Source organism: Drosophila simulans, chromosome 3L (assembly GCF_016746395.2).
Source record: "Drosophila simulans strain w501 chromosome 3L, Prin_Dsim_3.1, whole genome shotgun sequence".
In the NCBI taxonomy this organism is placed as follows: domain Eukaryota; kingdom Metazoa; phylum Arthropoda; class Insecta; order Diptera; family Drosophilidae; genus Drosophila; species Drosophila simulans.
In genome coordinates this window covers 11,551,964-11,567,608 of record NC_052522.2, presented here as the reverse complement: position 1 = coordinate 11,567,608, position 15,645 = coordinate 11,551,964, and the positions used below count along the sequence as shown (strand labels likewise).

The window sequence follows — 15,645 nt, the reverse complement described above, 5'->3', positions numbered from 1 at the left end:
CAAACTAAGAAGATACAAGTTTGCATTTCGTTCAAAATTTAAGTAGATTTTTTATTCGTTACAAATTTAAGAAATTTGAATTCATTGAAAAGTGAAACCCGGCTAAATGATTAGCCAATACTCAAACATCAGTTCGATATATCTTTCATCGATAGTTCCAAAAATATCGATTCGTGTACCATCGCTACTGCTTGTTGCATTCCGTTTTGTGTTATTTCGTGCCGTTCGTGTATGAAGTTCTTGCGCACAAAATAATTGTTTTTTATTGTAAATTAACGGATTTGTACATAATATGTGATGGTGCAAGAACATCTAAGAAAATAACGTTTTGTTCAGTATTTTGGCGTTGCGTCTATTCCGTTTTTTGTCACTGTTTTCTGTTCGTGTTTATGTGTGCGTGTATGTTCGTTTCGCATGTATGTGTGTAGGTGTATAGGTGTGTAGGAGGATAAGACAACTCTCCTAAAAACAAAAAAACCTTTGGTTAAGTTCAAATAATTGTTATTCGTCAAATATAACAACAACCAAGGGGACAAAAGTGAAAAACTAATTACCGGATGGTCTATGTTCGTAGCCCAATCAAGGGAATACCTGAACCAAAAAGAAACTAGTAACGGGTATAAAAAGCAGCGGAGGTGACACCTCAAAAAGCAAGTAAGTTGGCAATATGCGAATGAGAATCACAAAGCAGAAGTCAAGTCTGCATATTAATGACTATCTCCATTATCATTTGCTTTCTCCCTTCCACCGATATTCGTTGTTTTTAAATTTCATTCTTACGTTCTCCGGAATAAATTGGCATTCAATTGGTTTCATTTATTGTTTATGAATAACACTGTTATTATTATATATTTTTTTGCAATCTATTGATTTACCTTAACCTTTGCCGCAAGGAACCCTCTCTCTTGCTCTCTCTTCCTCGCCTCCTATTCCTAGCCGGTTCGCATTTTCTTATCTTCCATTCCGTCCCCGTTCGCGACACGGACTCACACACACACTAGTGCTTTTGTGGGTGTGTTTATATTGAACAGCTGTTTCCTATCTGCATACGAGAATGGCTTCAATGGGAAAAAAAATCAAAACGCTTTCTTGCTGACATATATATGTACGTTTATATCGCATATATATGTATATTTGTGTAAAATCTGGGAAATCAGTACTCGCAGCATTCATTCACGCAAATTGATGCCGCCGCTATTGTTTGTTTTTATTTATTTATTTACAATCGCGCACTCAATTGCGCCTTTTTGCGCCACTCTGCTGTATCGCAATCGCAAATTTGGAGCGCTTGGATATGGTTTCTATGTGCAAAGTACACAAGTATTTACCACATTTGTATGTACAAACAATCAGATACATAGTTTTGCCGAGGTTTGTACTGAATGTCGAAACTCTGCTTATCATACTTAATATCATGCTTACATAATGATGTTCGAACTTTTCTAGTAGAAGTTGATATCTTCTTAAATATGAAGTTAATTCTTATTCCTGCCTTGGCTATCTAAAATCCTAGTAATTGCGTTTTAAATGTAGTTATCATATCCTTTCAACCACTTAAAAGCTTACAAAACTGTTAAAGCGATCAATCTGTTTTCCGCTAATTTCTGAATCATCACTGCCCGCCGGCTCATTATCGATCGCGAATATTCCTTTGCAACTTTTAAAAAAAACCAGTGATAGGCACCCCCACTCTGTCGCAAGTGGTCTTCCCCCCATCGAATGGTATCTCACCTGTTCTTCGTCCAGGTACTCATATAGTACCATTGCCATTTACACTGCATAATCACTTTTATCACCGCCTGTTCGTTATCGCAGAGATAAGCAATCCGAAAAGCAAACACCTTTGTTCACCACGGGAACAACAAATAGGCATTGGAAAAGAAAATACGAAAATAATTTTAACAAAATTTGGAAAGCGCTCACATTTTGTTCTGGTTCTCTTTCGCAGCTCAACGGACCGGACGCTTCAGACGAGGGGATAATGTCAAATCAAGCTCATATCGACTACGACAAACAATTCCAGGATGACCTGGCCAAGGCGACCGCCCTGAGTCTGGAGCAGCATGCCCTCGATGACTACAGGCGAAACAAGAAGTACGGCTCCGGGTATCAGCAGAGCTCAACCCTTGCTAGCCGAGATTACCAGCCGGCGCATCGTAGTCAGAGCCTACATCAACCACGACGGCACTCGGAGGTGCATCAGGTGGCCATCAGTACGGAAAATGTGGAACGATCGCGCACACCGCCGGCCCAGGGCACGGATAACGATCTGATCTGCTTCGCAAGTCCCACCAGCAAGCAGCCAGAGAGTAGCAGTCCCTTTGGCAAACTTATTGAGGATCTGCAGCGGATGCAGCCGACCAATCCGCAGTCAGCCCTGGTGCCAATGGGTCCAGTTGCGTCGGCTTCAATTCCTCCTCAATACGGGTTTCCACCTCACCAGCAACGTCCAACAGCTGCTCAGCCGACACCCTACGGCATGGCGGCAGGTGGAGTTGTGGGTGGACCGGCCTACGGTGACCTGCAGTTGGTGCCTTACCAACCGGCTGTACAGCAACAGAGGCCACTAAACAACGAGGAGCTCCAGCGGCTGTACAGCATGCCCGCTCAAATGGCCGTGGTTCCAGTGCCGCAGCCAAACGCCTATATGTACTATCCCGGAGCTGTGGTTACACCATACACGGCACCCATAGTTCCCGGATCGGCTGCTTTTATGCCGCCGCAGTATCCGGCACAGGGATATGGCTTTGGAGGTGCTTACACGCACATGGATTTGAGGCGACCCCAATCGCAACCAGCTCCTCAACAAACAGCACCGACAACAAGTCATCATCACAGCCAACCGTCCAACCATTCCAATTCCTCCTCCGCTGAGGCCAATGGAGTAGCATTCCAGGCGCGTCGCCAAGTGCCCTCGACTGGTAGTGTTAGCTCCAGTAGCCACACCGGAAACAATGGTCATTCCTCTGGCCCACGCAGGGGCAACGATTTGATCGACCTCAACCACGAGGACTAGTATGTATCCACTAGCGTTGGCAACTTATTGGTTTGTGTTTTTAACATTCGTACATCCTGCTTTGCAGCTCCCGTGTGAGTGTGCTGGAGGCATTCGATCCCCTGCTAAACGACAATACTGGTAAGCAGCCTCAATGTTGTAATTAACGTGTAGCTCCCGGTCCTCGTGAAATCCCCCCACATTTTTCGCACCGTAAACTAAACTTGAAATACAGTCGAAAACTCGTGTGTTGCGATTCTTGGCCAGAGCATTCATTTGAGCTGCAAATAAAAATGATTGGCATAATAAAATTAGTTGATTTTTCAACTGCAGTTCTAGGATAGAGGAATAATAAATTGAAAAGAACTGAAACAAAACATTCTACCAAAGACTTGAATAGGACCAAACACACGATTTTGTATTTGTATGGTATTTACTAATAGGTTTTATTTATTTTATATTTATCCCATTATTTGTTTTGCAACTATTAGTTTGGCTAGATGTACGAGATAATTTTTAGTATTGCCCGTAGCAAGTTGTCGCTCGCTTTTAGTTAAGAATTAAACTGAATGTTTCCGTTTCTCTATATTGCAGTGTCGAAAAAGTAATCCATTTTAATTGTCCTCTACTACTATCAGTACTACTACTACCAAAAATGCAAAAAAGCAACTACTTTACACCCACAACAACTACACCATCTAAAGGGTTTCGGTTCAGATTGGTTCGTTTCGGAGGCAAAGACAGATTAGTGTCTATAACAGCACTTACTTAGAACCACCTAATTACACGAAAATACTAAAGTAATATATATACATATATGTGCCCTCATATCGAAATTCGTGCCTTCCACTGTTGACGGAACAATTTTGAAGTCAGCATATATATCGATGTCCAAAATGTCGTTTAAAACTAGTTCGCAATGTTTGGAATTGGTTTTTATGTATATTCCCGCGACTGAAAACTTCAAAATTTAAAAGAATTTAACGACTGTCATTTAAATGAGAAGATTTAGTCACTTCTTTTTTACAACCATGTATTACGAAATGAACACATTGTGATTTGCTGCTACATATATCCATTAATACACTTATATACAAAAAATAAATACATACATATGTTTAATTCTATCGTGTACCATTGTGAGAGAACAAATAAATAATTTCATAAACAAATTGCAGTCTGTTGTTGTTTTATTATTCGCTTGCTTCTATTTCCCATTACAAGATTAAATAACGCACATTCACGCTTCTCTAACTAATAATTGACATTAGATTTTGAGCTTTTCGAGCATATGTATGTATTTATTTATTACATTCTGGGGAGATTGGAAACTAACTCTTTACTATGATTTGCATTCAAGTCGTTGCACTTTTGTCAAATTACTTGTACGCTTACCCTTTTTTTTGCTGGCTTTCAAAGTTCCCCCCAAAGTAGCAATGCATTTTAAACAGATGTATTAAACAAACGCTTTTAAAATTACGACGTGTTTAGCAAATAGCTTTCCCTTTTGTGGCAAATGAAACAGATTTATGGGCACCAGAGGGGACAGATTTAGAATGAATATAAACAAAGCGATTTAAAAATACACACTTAGGTACACTGATTATACATTGTTAGCACGTACGTTCTTCTTTTTAAAGATTTGATATTAATTTAAATATAGCAAGCCATTAACTAACATACGCAAAAACTACTTCTTGTGGTTTTTTAAACTTACTCTTTTTGTATTTTTGATATATACGAGCTTATTTTTAAACAAATATCGAATGATATTGGTTCCACTGTACTGGGTCAGCGTGGGCGACGAATGACAGCAATCACAATTAGCTTTTAGCGATGGCACTCGCCTCGGATTTGTTAGCGTAGATTTGCGAAGCGTTCTCGCATTGCCAGTGGTGCTAGTCCAACCGATCCACATCGCACCGCTGCGACTTTAGGGGCCGTCTCATTTATTTTTGGCCACACGATGTGATGTGCCCGGATTCTCGCAGTAGTAGGCCTCGGCTCTCGAGCATATTTGCATAACTACTGGCGATATTCTCGTTGGGAACTGGATTTAACCCGGAACTGATCATGCACTCACTACTTGCAGGCAACGACACCGCCTCCGACAGCACTTCCTACTATGCGGAATACGATCCCTTTGACTTTCTGTACAGCGGAGATGCAGGAACCCAATATTCCGATCCAATGTATGAGGCAGTCAACAGGTGGGACAAAACTGTGGCCACCGTGAGTCCGAATGTCGGTCTGATCGGTTGGCGCCAAGATTTCCTGAGCAAGCCATCTACATCTTCATCGCAATATGGTGTTGCGCCGCCAGAGGAGAGTCTGAAGCTTGCGGAGAACGGATCTGGAAGTATCTCGCCTCCTCCGCCGTTGCCGCCCAGGAACCAGCAGTGCTATGAATCAAGCCAGGCACCCATGCCGGTCTCCAAGCCTCCTCAGTCTTCTGTTTTGACGGACAGCTACACCTCCAGCATTCCGGCCAATGTGGTGCTGGACCGGCGGAAAACTTGTACACGCCTGTACGAATTGATCAGCGACCAGCGCACTGATGATCCCGAACTTTTGGAATTTTACCACATGGTAAAGGAGGTGAGGGCGCGCTATCCACACGACGATGCGCCCACCAATGTGGGACATGTTGTGGCCGCCGAGTTTAATTATCACTATATGATGGACACCAGCATCAAGGTAATTGTGCATCCGGCTCTAAACACACTGCAATCAAACGTCCTGGCTGCGTCCATAGGCAAGGAACAGGTGAAGGGGTATGGAATGCCAGTAACTTTCACTTGCGATAGTAAGTATGATACTAAAATGTTTGGATGCCTCTTTAATGTTTGAATTTTATCCAAAAGTTGACTCGGTTGTGGCACAGGTGGTGGCACAAGCTTTGGCCTCGCTGGAGGGACAAGTCAAGGGTACCGTCACAGATTATGCCGTCAAGGTGGGTACATTAGATCGAAGGTTTTTGCAAACTTAAAATTGAAATAATTCTTTATCCACAGCCCATTGGTCTTCTGGAGTGGCTGGCACCCACCTCGAGACTGAGTCAGCTGGAGTGCGTCCACAATAGTTTCCAATTGGAGAAGGATGTACATTTGGGCCTGTGCCTTAGTACGGCGGCAAACATGCAGGCTATTGCACGAACAGAGCGGGATGATGAGCACGATGCGGATTTGCTGCCGGAACATCTTCTTCCCAACGAGGTGGTGCCGATTGTGACCTACGACAACATGATGATACTCATCGAAACGCTCGAAATGGAGATTGATAAGCTAGAATCGGCGGCCGACGGAGTACCCGGACGGAGTGTCGTGAGCTGCTCTGGAGTTGTTCAAGCAGTGAAGGCCATATGCGCACTGCTCGGTTCAATCGACACAATGGAAATTGCACGATGCGTTGCCGATCTGAAGCGCATTTGCGAGGTGGAGCAAAAGAAGTACTCGACGGGCGCTAGTAACCCAGAGATTGTGAGTGACTACGGTGATTACGCTCAAGTTGTACTCCGCCCGCGCTCCATGCTGGAGCAGATCAAGGTCAAGTGCAACGAGCTGCGAGACGCAGTGCAAGAGCTGGTTGAGTTGTACGCGAATGTTTTCCGGGTGGCATTCTCTGTGAAGACGCCCGATTACTCAACAAGTAAGAGTTCTGATGGGAAACTAATTTCCTTTGTTTATTTAACTTATGCGTACTTTTACAGCACCCATACCCATTTCCTGTGTGTCCAAGCCAATTGTGGTATGCATTAGCTGCCTACACAGACCGCTGCCGAATTGGAAGTTCGACGATTACTCCCTGTGCGTACAAATCGTTTATGGAACGCGCCTGCTGTCGAAGCCGAATGTGCTGACCTGCTCCAACGATACAAGTGGAGGCCTGTTTCCACGTCTTAACTTCAGTGCCTGGCTGACTTTCGATCAGCATCCTATCTGCACTCTGCCCAGGGAGGCTCGCCTTACGTTCGTCTTGTATGGAAAACAGGCGGCTAGTGAAGGCGAACCCAACTCCGAACAGAATGGAGAGAGGCGTCAGGTGACCACTGAACTGGGTTGGTGTTCGATCCAACTGTTTGACTTTAAGCGAGTGATGATCTGCGGCCCCTACTTACTGTCTTTATGGCCACCAATGACGGATAAAATGCTTGGACCAGCTCCGGCGCGAGGCTGTCATCCGCAACCCGACTTTTGCCCTGTTTTGAGCATTGAGGTACCTCCGTATGGAGGACGCATTGAGTTTCCCGAGCACCAGGAGGTGCCAAAACCTGCACCACAGTTAGTACAGCATATACATAAATGGTTAAAAATAGTTCTGATGAAATCTTTCATTACTCGCCAGCTATGATTTTGCTTCTCTGGATGCCAATCTTCAAGAGGAGCTGCTGGACACCGCAGAGCTGGGCTACACAGGAGCCACAGAACGACGGGAAGTATTCTGGGAAAAACGGCTCTACCTGCAAAACTATCCCAATGCCCTGCCAAAGGTTCTTCATGCCGCCCACAGTTGGGATTACGCCAATTTGATCGATTTGCATGCGCTGCTACACTCCTGGGCACCGCTCTCGCCGTTGCAGTCTTTGGAGCTACTTCTGCCACGATATCCGGATGCTAAGGTTCGCGAGAAAGCCGTGGAGTGGATCTCCAAGATGCCCAACGACCAGCTCGTCGACTTTCTGCCTCAATTAGTGCAAAGTTTGAAACATGACACATACGAAGGCTCGGCAATGGCTCGATTCTTGCTGTCCAAGTGCCTGGAGTCACCGCGCTTTGCCCATCATATGTATTGGCTGCTTGTGCACAGTCTGCCTGACGATCCTCACAACTCCATTGGAGCAGCGATGGTGGATCAGGAGTATGACGAGTCCCAGGTTACCCAAGTCCGTTACTACCGACGGAACAAAATGATGCTGCGTGCTTTAATGGCGATTTGCGGCGAGAAGATGCTTCAGCGATTTATGTACCAGCATCGAATGTGTCAGGTAACTTAATTTCCTAAAATATCAAAGAAAAAACGGAGACCAGTCTGCGCTCTTTGTTTAATTCGTGATTATTAATTATATGTTTTGCTTTCACAGAAACTGACAACTATTGCGGAGTCGGTTAAAGAGGCTAAGGAGTCGATGCGTCAGAAAAGCCTAGCCGCAGGCATGGACGAGGTGCACCAAGACTTACTGGAGCAGCCCACCTGCTTACCGCTTGGACCAGAACTTGAGGTATCTGGAGTGAGTGTGCGTAACTGTAGCTACTTTAACTCCAACACGCTGCCGCTGAAGATCAACTTTGTGGGACCTGATGCCGAATCCTTACCGGCTATCTTTAAAGTAAATATTCATCTACAAATGATATGTATAAACTGGTCTATATAACTGTAACCTTTCATAGTGCGGAGATGACTTGCAGCAGGATCAGTTAACTATACAGCTAATTAGGATTATGAACAAAATGTGGTTGGCCGAACGATTGGACCTGAAGATGGTAACCTTTAATTGTGTGCCAACGGGATACAAGAGCGGTATGATTGAGCTGGTTAGCGAGGCGGAAACGTTGAGAAAAATTCAAGTAGAGTGCGGTCTGACGGGGTCCTTCAAGGATCGCCCCATTGCCGAGTGGCTAGGCAAGCAGAATCCCAGTCCGCTCGAGTACCAGAGTGCGGTGCGAAATTTTACGCTATCCTGTGCTGGATACAGTGTGGCCACGTATGTGCTGGGCATCTGTGATCGCCACAATGACAACATCATGTTAAAGACTTCGGGTCACTTGTTTCACATTGACTTTGGCAAGTTTCTTGGCGATGCCCAGATGTTTGGAAACTTCAAGAGGTATTGAAATTGATTGTATTTTTAATTCTTAAAGCCTTATACATATTATTTCTTCTCACACAGAGATCGCACCCCATTTGTCCTGACTTCCGACATGGCTTATGTCATAAATGGCGGCGATAAGCCCTCCACAGACTTTCACTATTTCGTGGATCTATGTTGTCGAGCCTTCAATATCGTGCGGAAAAATGCTGATCTGCTATTGCACACCCTGGCCCACATGGCTACAGCAGGCATGCCGGGAGTTAACTCCAATGCTGTGCAATACGTACGTCGCGCGCTATTGCCATCTCAATCGAATCCCGAGGCGGCGGCCACGTTTGCCAAGATGATTCAATCCTCGCTGAAAAGCTGGTTCACGCAATTCAATTTCTTTCTACACAATCTGGCCCAGATGCGTTTCACCCCAGACGAGGGATCAGGAGAGCTGCTTTCATTCGTGCCTCGAAAATATACGTAAGTTTTAATATCCTTGAGTTGATCACTTTTATCTACAAATATCTCCGATTGCAGAATGCAGCAGGATGGTCGCTTGAAGATTGTAAAGGTGGTGTGTTTCCAGAAGCACTACAGCATGGAAAAGTTCTATATGTATATTCTGGAAGTGACGCGACATGGACAGCCCGATCCGACACATTTGTTCCGGTCATATCGGGAATTCACCGAATTCCATCAGAAGCTATGCATGCACTTCCCGCTGGTTAAACTGCACAGGTAAGTGTTAGTTTGTTTATTTTTTAGACTACAAGTAGTGTTATCCGTTTGATTCGCTTTCAAAACTAAAAAGAGTGATAACGTGCTGACTTCTTGTGTCTATCAGGCGCATTATCTAGACATTAAATAATGACAAAAATGTGATTCGCTATTGATTCACTTCCCATTGGAGAGTTTGAACCCATTTTTATCTTTAATGGATTTCCTGCTATTACTTTATTATTTTATGTAGTCAACATGATATGGCAATTTTGTAGTGATATGTATGTACATAAATAGGTCATAGCCATTTGGCTAAATTTAACATATAGAATACTGTATTTACTAAGGAAGTCAAGACTTGCGGCAGTTTCCTGTTTTCGGACTAGGCATCGGAATGGTTTCTAACAGCGTTTGTCCTAAGCGTCGCAGTCATGGAGCGATGTTGGCTGATAGCTCGTCCAAAGCCATCGTCGTCATCACTGTCTTCCTGGGAGACCTGGGATCCGAATAGGGTGGGCACTCCAGTATTCCTCGGTTCAAAAATGATCGAACGCTGCATGGGAGTTGGCTGTTGCATCGGCTCATCCTCTTCAGACTCATCACCTGACGTTACCACCTCGGCGGACTGGTAGTACTGCAGATTATCCACATCAAAGCGGACTTTGAGCGATTTCGGATCACGTTTGGCAGGTTCTGGAGCTGATCGTGCTCCCTCCTCCCCATCGGTATCACTGGAACTGGAGCTGGGTAGCTCTTCAGGTTGATAGCACGCAAGGGGAGAAGTACTACCACGAACATTGAGGGATCTGGCTGATTTGGTGGATCTGGGCGCAGGCTGAGGAGCTTGACGCTCTGATGGCACCCCTACAGCCATTTCCTGGCACAAGGCTTCAAAATTGTGGATTTCATTGGTCTGGTTGACTTGAGAACCGTTTATCTCCACCTCATTAACATCCAGATCCGCGTATAGATCCTCAATGCTGTTTACATAATTGGATGTCTTTGACCTTTGTTCCATTACCTCGGTGTAGTCGGGCAATTTCTGACCGCTCTTGGCAATATCCAGTCGCATTAGGGATTCGTAATCTGGTAGGTAGGGCAGACCAGGATCATAGGGCGGTGGATCTATAATGGGAGCTGGCGGTTCAGGCTCGAAGATATCCATTCTCGGCTCTATAAGCTCAAGTTGATGGAACAGACCCTCAACCTGTTCCACATTGTCCAGTCTGACGGCAGCCTCACTAAGCGTCGCCTCTACAGTGGGCACTTGCTCTAAGCTATTCGGATGCAGGGACCAATTGGGCTCTGGAACTTCCACCATGCCGTCTAGGTTGGCAAAGTTCTCCCAGTCCTCGTCGATGCTCTTGCCAAATCCTGGTGGACTACTGGCCGCCGGCAGCTGCAGCTGATCCAAATCCAGAATGTCGGCTTCGTTCATTACGAATGACGAACGTATTCGCACGAAATCACTATCGTGCTCACCTTGTGGTAATTCAAGGTTTTCAAATAGGTCATTTTGAAAGGTGGACTGTATACTAGGAGTCGCTTCCGCTTCGGGACTTCCTGCTATGATTTCCACGACAAAAGCTGAGTCTGTATTGCTCGGTCGCCGGAAGGGATCGAGTGCTTGCGGTTCATCTTTCGACTCCGTTTCTTCCTTGGGTATGGCTCCCCTATGTACCACAGCGGTAACTGACATCGCTCCTCCCAAACCGTCATCTGGAGTCAGTAACTCCGGAACGGGATCCTCAGGAGTGAGAATTTCCGGCACATCATCCACTGGCTCGAACTTCACGTAGCGGCCGCTGTTCTTGCTTCGCAACTGAGTTGGTCTAGTGGCCGCAGTCGTTGGTTTTACACTAAACAACTCGTACTTTTCAGCAAAGTGATCGAAGTTGGGCATTCCCAGTTCGCTAGGAGGCTCGGGAGCTGTGTCGACAGAAGCTGCAGCTGCCGAAGGCTTGGATGCAGCAGCTCCTCTCATGGTCCTAGGAGGTGGAGCAGGCAAGGATTCTGTTATCTTAGGTAGGGAAACTACCGAGGCAGTTTCAGTTTCTGATTGTACTGGCGGAGAAGGTGGCTTGCGGGTAGGTGGAGCGGTATAGAATTCATAGTGCTCACTGTGCACCTCCAGTCGTTGGTGTCGTTGTACCTCCGACTTCTCCCGATAGGAAACTGGTGATTCTTCCGTGGATTTGGGCTGTCTTGGGCTGGCACCATATAGTTGCAGATTTGGAACACTGCCACTGATGAAGTTGTTTCCTGCAGGGTGGGATTTTGTTTAAAAAATAGTTTCCAAAGTGAAAGGTCGCCGAACCATTCAATATCTATCTCTAGTCAAAGTATTTCGACTGTAGTTTCAATTGAATGGTTTCCATTTGCTATCTTCACCTGTCGTTGCTGATGCCGATGGCCATGGGCTTTCGAATTCCTCGAGATTGCGACGTCGGAACACTCCATGGACAGCGGTATCGGTGCCGTTAACCTGGGGAGTTGCACAAATTGTACTTTAGGCTATTACGATACTCGGAATTATATTAGCATCGAGCAAATCAGCTGTGGATTCAGCTGTTTGGGCTGTTCACTTGCATGCGTCACCGGTGGACGTTCTAAGTGGTTTACACATGACCACAGACACGCCAGCTCAGACGACTATTAAAACACGTTCATGTGATAAGAGAGGATTTTGGAGCCTTTCTTTTTAGGTATATATTCTCATAGATGAATCTTTAATTATTGAACTTCGATTCTAGTGGCGTCCTAACCCTGTTTCTTTAGATACATTTAACAATTTTGCTCTTTGTACATAATTTATTGGTTTTATTCAATCGACTTCCTCCTCACTATAAGCACTTAAGAATTTGAATGAAGAACACCCATTCTACCTGAGATCCAAATAAGTGAAAGCTTGCGATTTGCATTCCTCACGCCCCCATCGCTATCTTCAATCCCCAACTTACACACTCTCTAAAATCATATAAACGCAACACCTGCGAATGTTTGTGTTTGTATTTGCCCTGCCTTATCAGAACCACTCGTCGCTGGATCGCTGTGTATGGTACATACAGATATACATATGTATGAATATTGGTATGGGTATAGCTTCAGTTGTGGTGGTATCGGTATCACATTAACCTTTATTAACTGCGTGCATCGGGTGTTAAGTTCTTTTGATTTGCATACGCACCTGCGATTCGAAAGCTGCGTAACGTGGCGGCACTTGCTGCTGTTGCTGCTGCTGTTGCCGCTGCACCTGCGATCGCTCGAAAGTCAGCCGCCGCCGGAAGCCGAAGAACTTGATTCCCAGCAGCGCGAATATCAGCCCCATGAGCAACATGGCCGATGCGATCAGTGGACCAACAACAACGGCCTGTTGACCTGCTGGGGAATGATGGGGTTGGTGAAAAGAGCGGGCATCTTTCGAGCTGGCCACCTACCTTGGCCCACATTCTTCAGCTGGGCCATGTCTGCGTGTCTCACCAGCAAATCTGTTGGCTCGGCATTCTGGATAAAGTCGCTGGTTGGCACAGTCGCCCTTTGTTTTGTGGCCAAAAGTGTAATGAAACTTCACCACGTCGCTAATCGGACCGCTCTCGGCTCCGCTAACCAGCTCGCTCGTCGACTGATTGAGCGCTGACGTTGGCGCTACCGCTTTTGGCAGCGTAGTCGCCGCTTATCGGAGCGATTCGGCCCGATATCGTTCACTCGGCCCGCTCTTCATTCACCCACTATATGGTATCTGCTGCTCTCGGGCTCTTCGGTTCTCCGGTTCTCTGATTGTACGATTCTACCATTCTCCGATTTGGTGAAATCAGTCTGCTTCATTCGTCGATTTATCAGCTATTAGCGGTGTTACCTCAGTGACATGGGCCTCGGCAGTGATAAGCAATCGCGAATTTGTACTATGATTTGTCAACGCACCTTGACAAACCACTGACTATATAAACACCATGAAATGTAATAATAACTTGACCATTAACAGCTGCAGCCCCATATTTTCGGCGATAAAAGTCGCCTTGTAATTGGAAATAATCTGATAGTGTAAACATTTAATTATGGGCTTACACTACCATTTTTATTTGATTACAGCGTATCAAGTTCTAATTATTTGTAATGTAAGGAACAGCTTAGCTTATGATTACAATTCGTTTTCTTAAATTTTAATTTGAATGTTTTCAATCTATTTAAGTCTGCCGGCTGGTGTGCATGTGGGCCGTTCCAACATCAAATCCGTGGCAGAAAAACGACTACCTCTTATACAGCGATTTTTGAAATCGCTGTTCGATGCGTCCGAGGAAATAGCCCATTCCGAGCTCGTTTACACATTCTTTCACCCGCTGCTGCGCGATCAGCAGGAAGCCAAGCTGGGAATGCCGAAGATAAAGGGTAAATTACAATGCACTAATTTCCAAATTGAATTGCAATATTTATATATGGATTTTGCAGAGGTGAAGCAACAACCGTCGCGGGATAATCCCCACGAGATTGGCCAAATACGACTATCGCTGCAATATCAACGCGGCGTACTTACTGTGATGGTGGGTAGATGGTAGATAAACCCCAATTTGATCAATATTAATCGAGCGTGTATGTATTGCAGATACACCACGCCAAAGGACTGCCCATGTTACAGGGCGGTCAGGAGCCCAACACATATGTGAAGTGCTACCTAAAACCGGATCCCAAAAAGGAGACCAAACGCAAGACCAAAGTGGTGCGCAAGACCTGTGTGCCCAGTTTCATGGAAACGGTAAGCAGAGGCAGATTATCCTGGATTATCTTTTTAATTTGTATATAAAATCTTTTTAGTTGGAGTACCGAATGCCACTGAATATTATTCAAGAGCGCCGCCTTCAGGTTACGGTTTGGTCGCACGACACGCTGCAGGAGAACGAGCTGCTTGGAGGCTTCGAAATGGATCTGTCGAAGCACGACCTGCGACAGGAGTTCGTCGACTGGCATCGCCTGGGCTCGGTGTCCAGGAACTGACCAGATCCGAGGGACGAGCTCTTTTGAACCTCTTGGGACACTCTGCCTACCGACAATCAGGCCTAGGATAATGCAATACTAATATATGTTTGTGCCTGTCTTCATTCGATTGCAATAATACTTACTTACTCAAAGTGATTGTACATTCCATATACCAATATTATAAATAACAAAACAGTAGTAGTATTATTTCGTAAAATGTGTGCCTCAGATGTAAATATTTTAAAACGACCGCAAACAACATTCTTTTGGACATCTAAATGTAATTATAACTATAAATTATATCTTTGCACATGCATTTGGTCACATAAATTTTAAAATCAATCAAATTTATTGTGCACCTTGGGAATTCAGAAAATTAAATATATTAGTAATTTGTTTGTATCGTTCTGTTGTCGTCACCTGGCAATTGTTCTTTTGAAGTAGTTAAATATAAAAGTTCAGTATTATGGCTAAAATTCTATAAGAGATTATTAAAAACCTTCAAGCAGCTCGCTGGTCTGTAATATCTAAAATAAAAACTTGCACGAAGAATAATCATTACTAACTTTTTTGCACTTTTCTAATTACTTAAAGTAAATAGAGAACAACAATATCCTAAAGAAATTAGGCATTGCAAGCAGATTAACGCACAGATACAGATGTTTTCTGATTGTAGTTTATTTCTCACTTAACATTCACCAAATTGCTTTCAGTGTCTCAATGAGATGGCGTCCAAAGCAAACGCCTGACTGGGTCTTCAATCGATCCTTAACTGATAATAACAAATTTACAAAGTTATAGGGAATTACTATCAGAGAGAACAAGAACTAAAAGTGTCTTAACAAATTTAACGAATATTGTAAAATATATAATAAGAGCACACACACACACCGCAAACAACAAATTATATTTTTATAGAAAAAGAAACATTCAAGAGCTACATCTGCCTGAGCATTTGAAATAGTACTTTGATACCGATTAAAAACTACCTAAGAGGTATCTAATGTTTTCATAAAATTATAATTGCTAGGAAAAATTCAAATTTCTGTAAGTGTTGAGGATCGTAAAAATGTTAGCTGGCGGTAATCACTTTTAGCACAAATATATGAGCATAAAAAATGTATACAACCAATGCAGTTTTGATTTTAAAGCGGGTTTG

General features: G+C 44.3%; 2 protein-coding genes across 6 annotated transcripts; one reads left to right on the top strand and one right to left on the bottom strand.

Moving 5' to 3' along the window:
* Positions 1-159: 159 nt before the first annotated feature.
* LOC6737713 (phosphatidylinositol 4-phosphate 3-kinase C2 domain-containing subunit beta) lies at positions 160-15,609 on the top strand. Of its 4 annotated transcripts, none has more exons than XM_039294159.2 (16): positions 160-267; positions 530-654; positions 1,949-3,015; positions 3,084-3,136; positions 5,088-5,801; positions 5,860-5,948; positions 6,010-6,643; positions 6,705-7,275; positions 7,340-7,979; positions 8,076-8,321; positions 8,383-8,819; positions 8,883-9,275; positions 9,333-9,533; positions 13,705-14,053; positions 14,116-14,265; positions 14,325-15,609. In XM_039294159.2, the coding sequence occupies exons 3-16, from the start codon at positions 1,982-1,984 to the stop codon at positions 14,502-14,504; spliced, it is 5,691 nt and encodes a 1,896-aa protein (XP_039150093.1). In that variant the 5' UTR covers positions 160-267; positions 530-654; positions 1,949-1,981; the 3' UTR covers positions 14,505-15,609. The 4 variants fall into 4 exon arrangements, with proteins under 4 accessions (XP_039150093.1, XP_016031488.1, XP_039150094.1 ...); XM_016169739.3 differs by having other exon boundaries at positions 161-654; positions 13,705-13,901; positions 13,962-14,053; XM_039294160.2 differs by having other exon boundaries at positions 162-267; positions 575-654.
* Positions 9,789-13,208, bottom strand: LOC6737714. 2 transcript variants are annotated; one of them, XM_016171334.3, is made up of 4 exons: positions 12,953-13,208; positions 12,703-12,896; positions 11,907-12,000; positions 9,789-11,777 (listed from the first exon to the last, which is right to left on the bottom strand). In XM_016171334.3, exons 1-4 carry the CDS (start codon positions 12,978-12,980, stop codon positions 9,898-9,900), a joined length of 2,196 nt encoding a protein of 731 aa, XP_016031490.1. In that variant the 5' UTR covers positions 12,981-13,208; the 3' UTR covers positions 9,789-9,897. The 2 variants fall into 2 exon arrangements, with proteins under 2 accessions (XP_016031490.1, XP_002084545.1); XM_002084509.4 differs by having other exon boundaries at positions 12,703-12,893; positions 12,953-13,207.
* Positions 15,610-15,645: the final 36 nt, after the last annotated feature.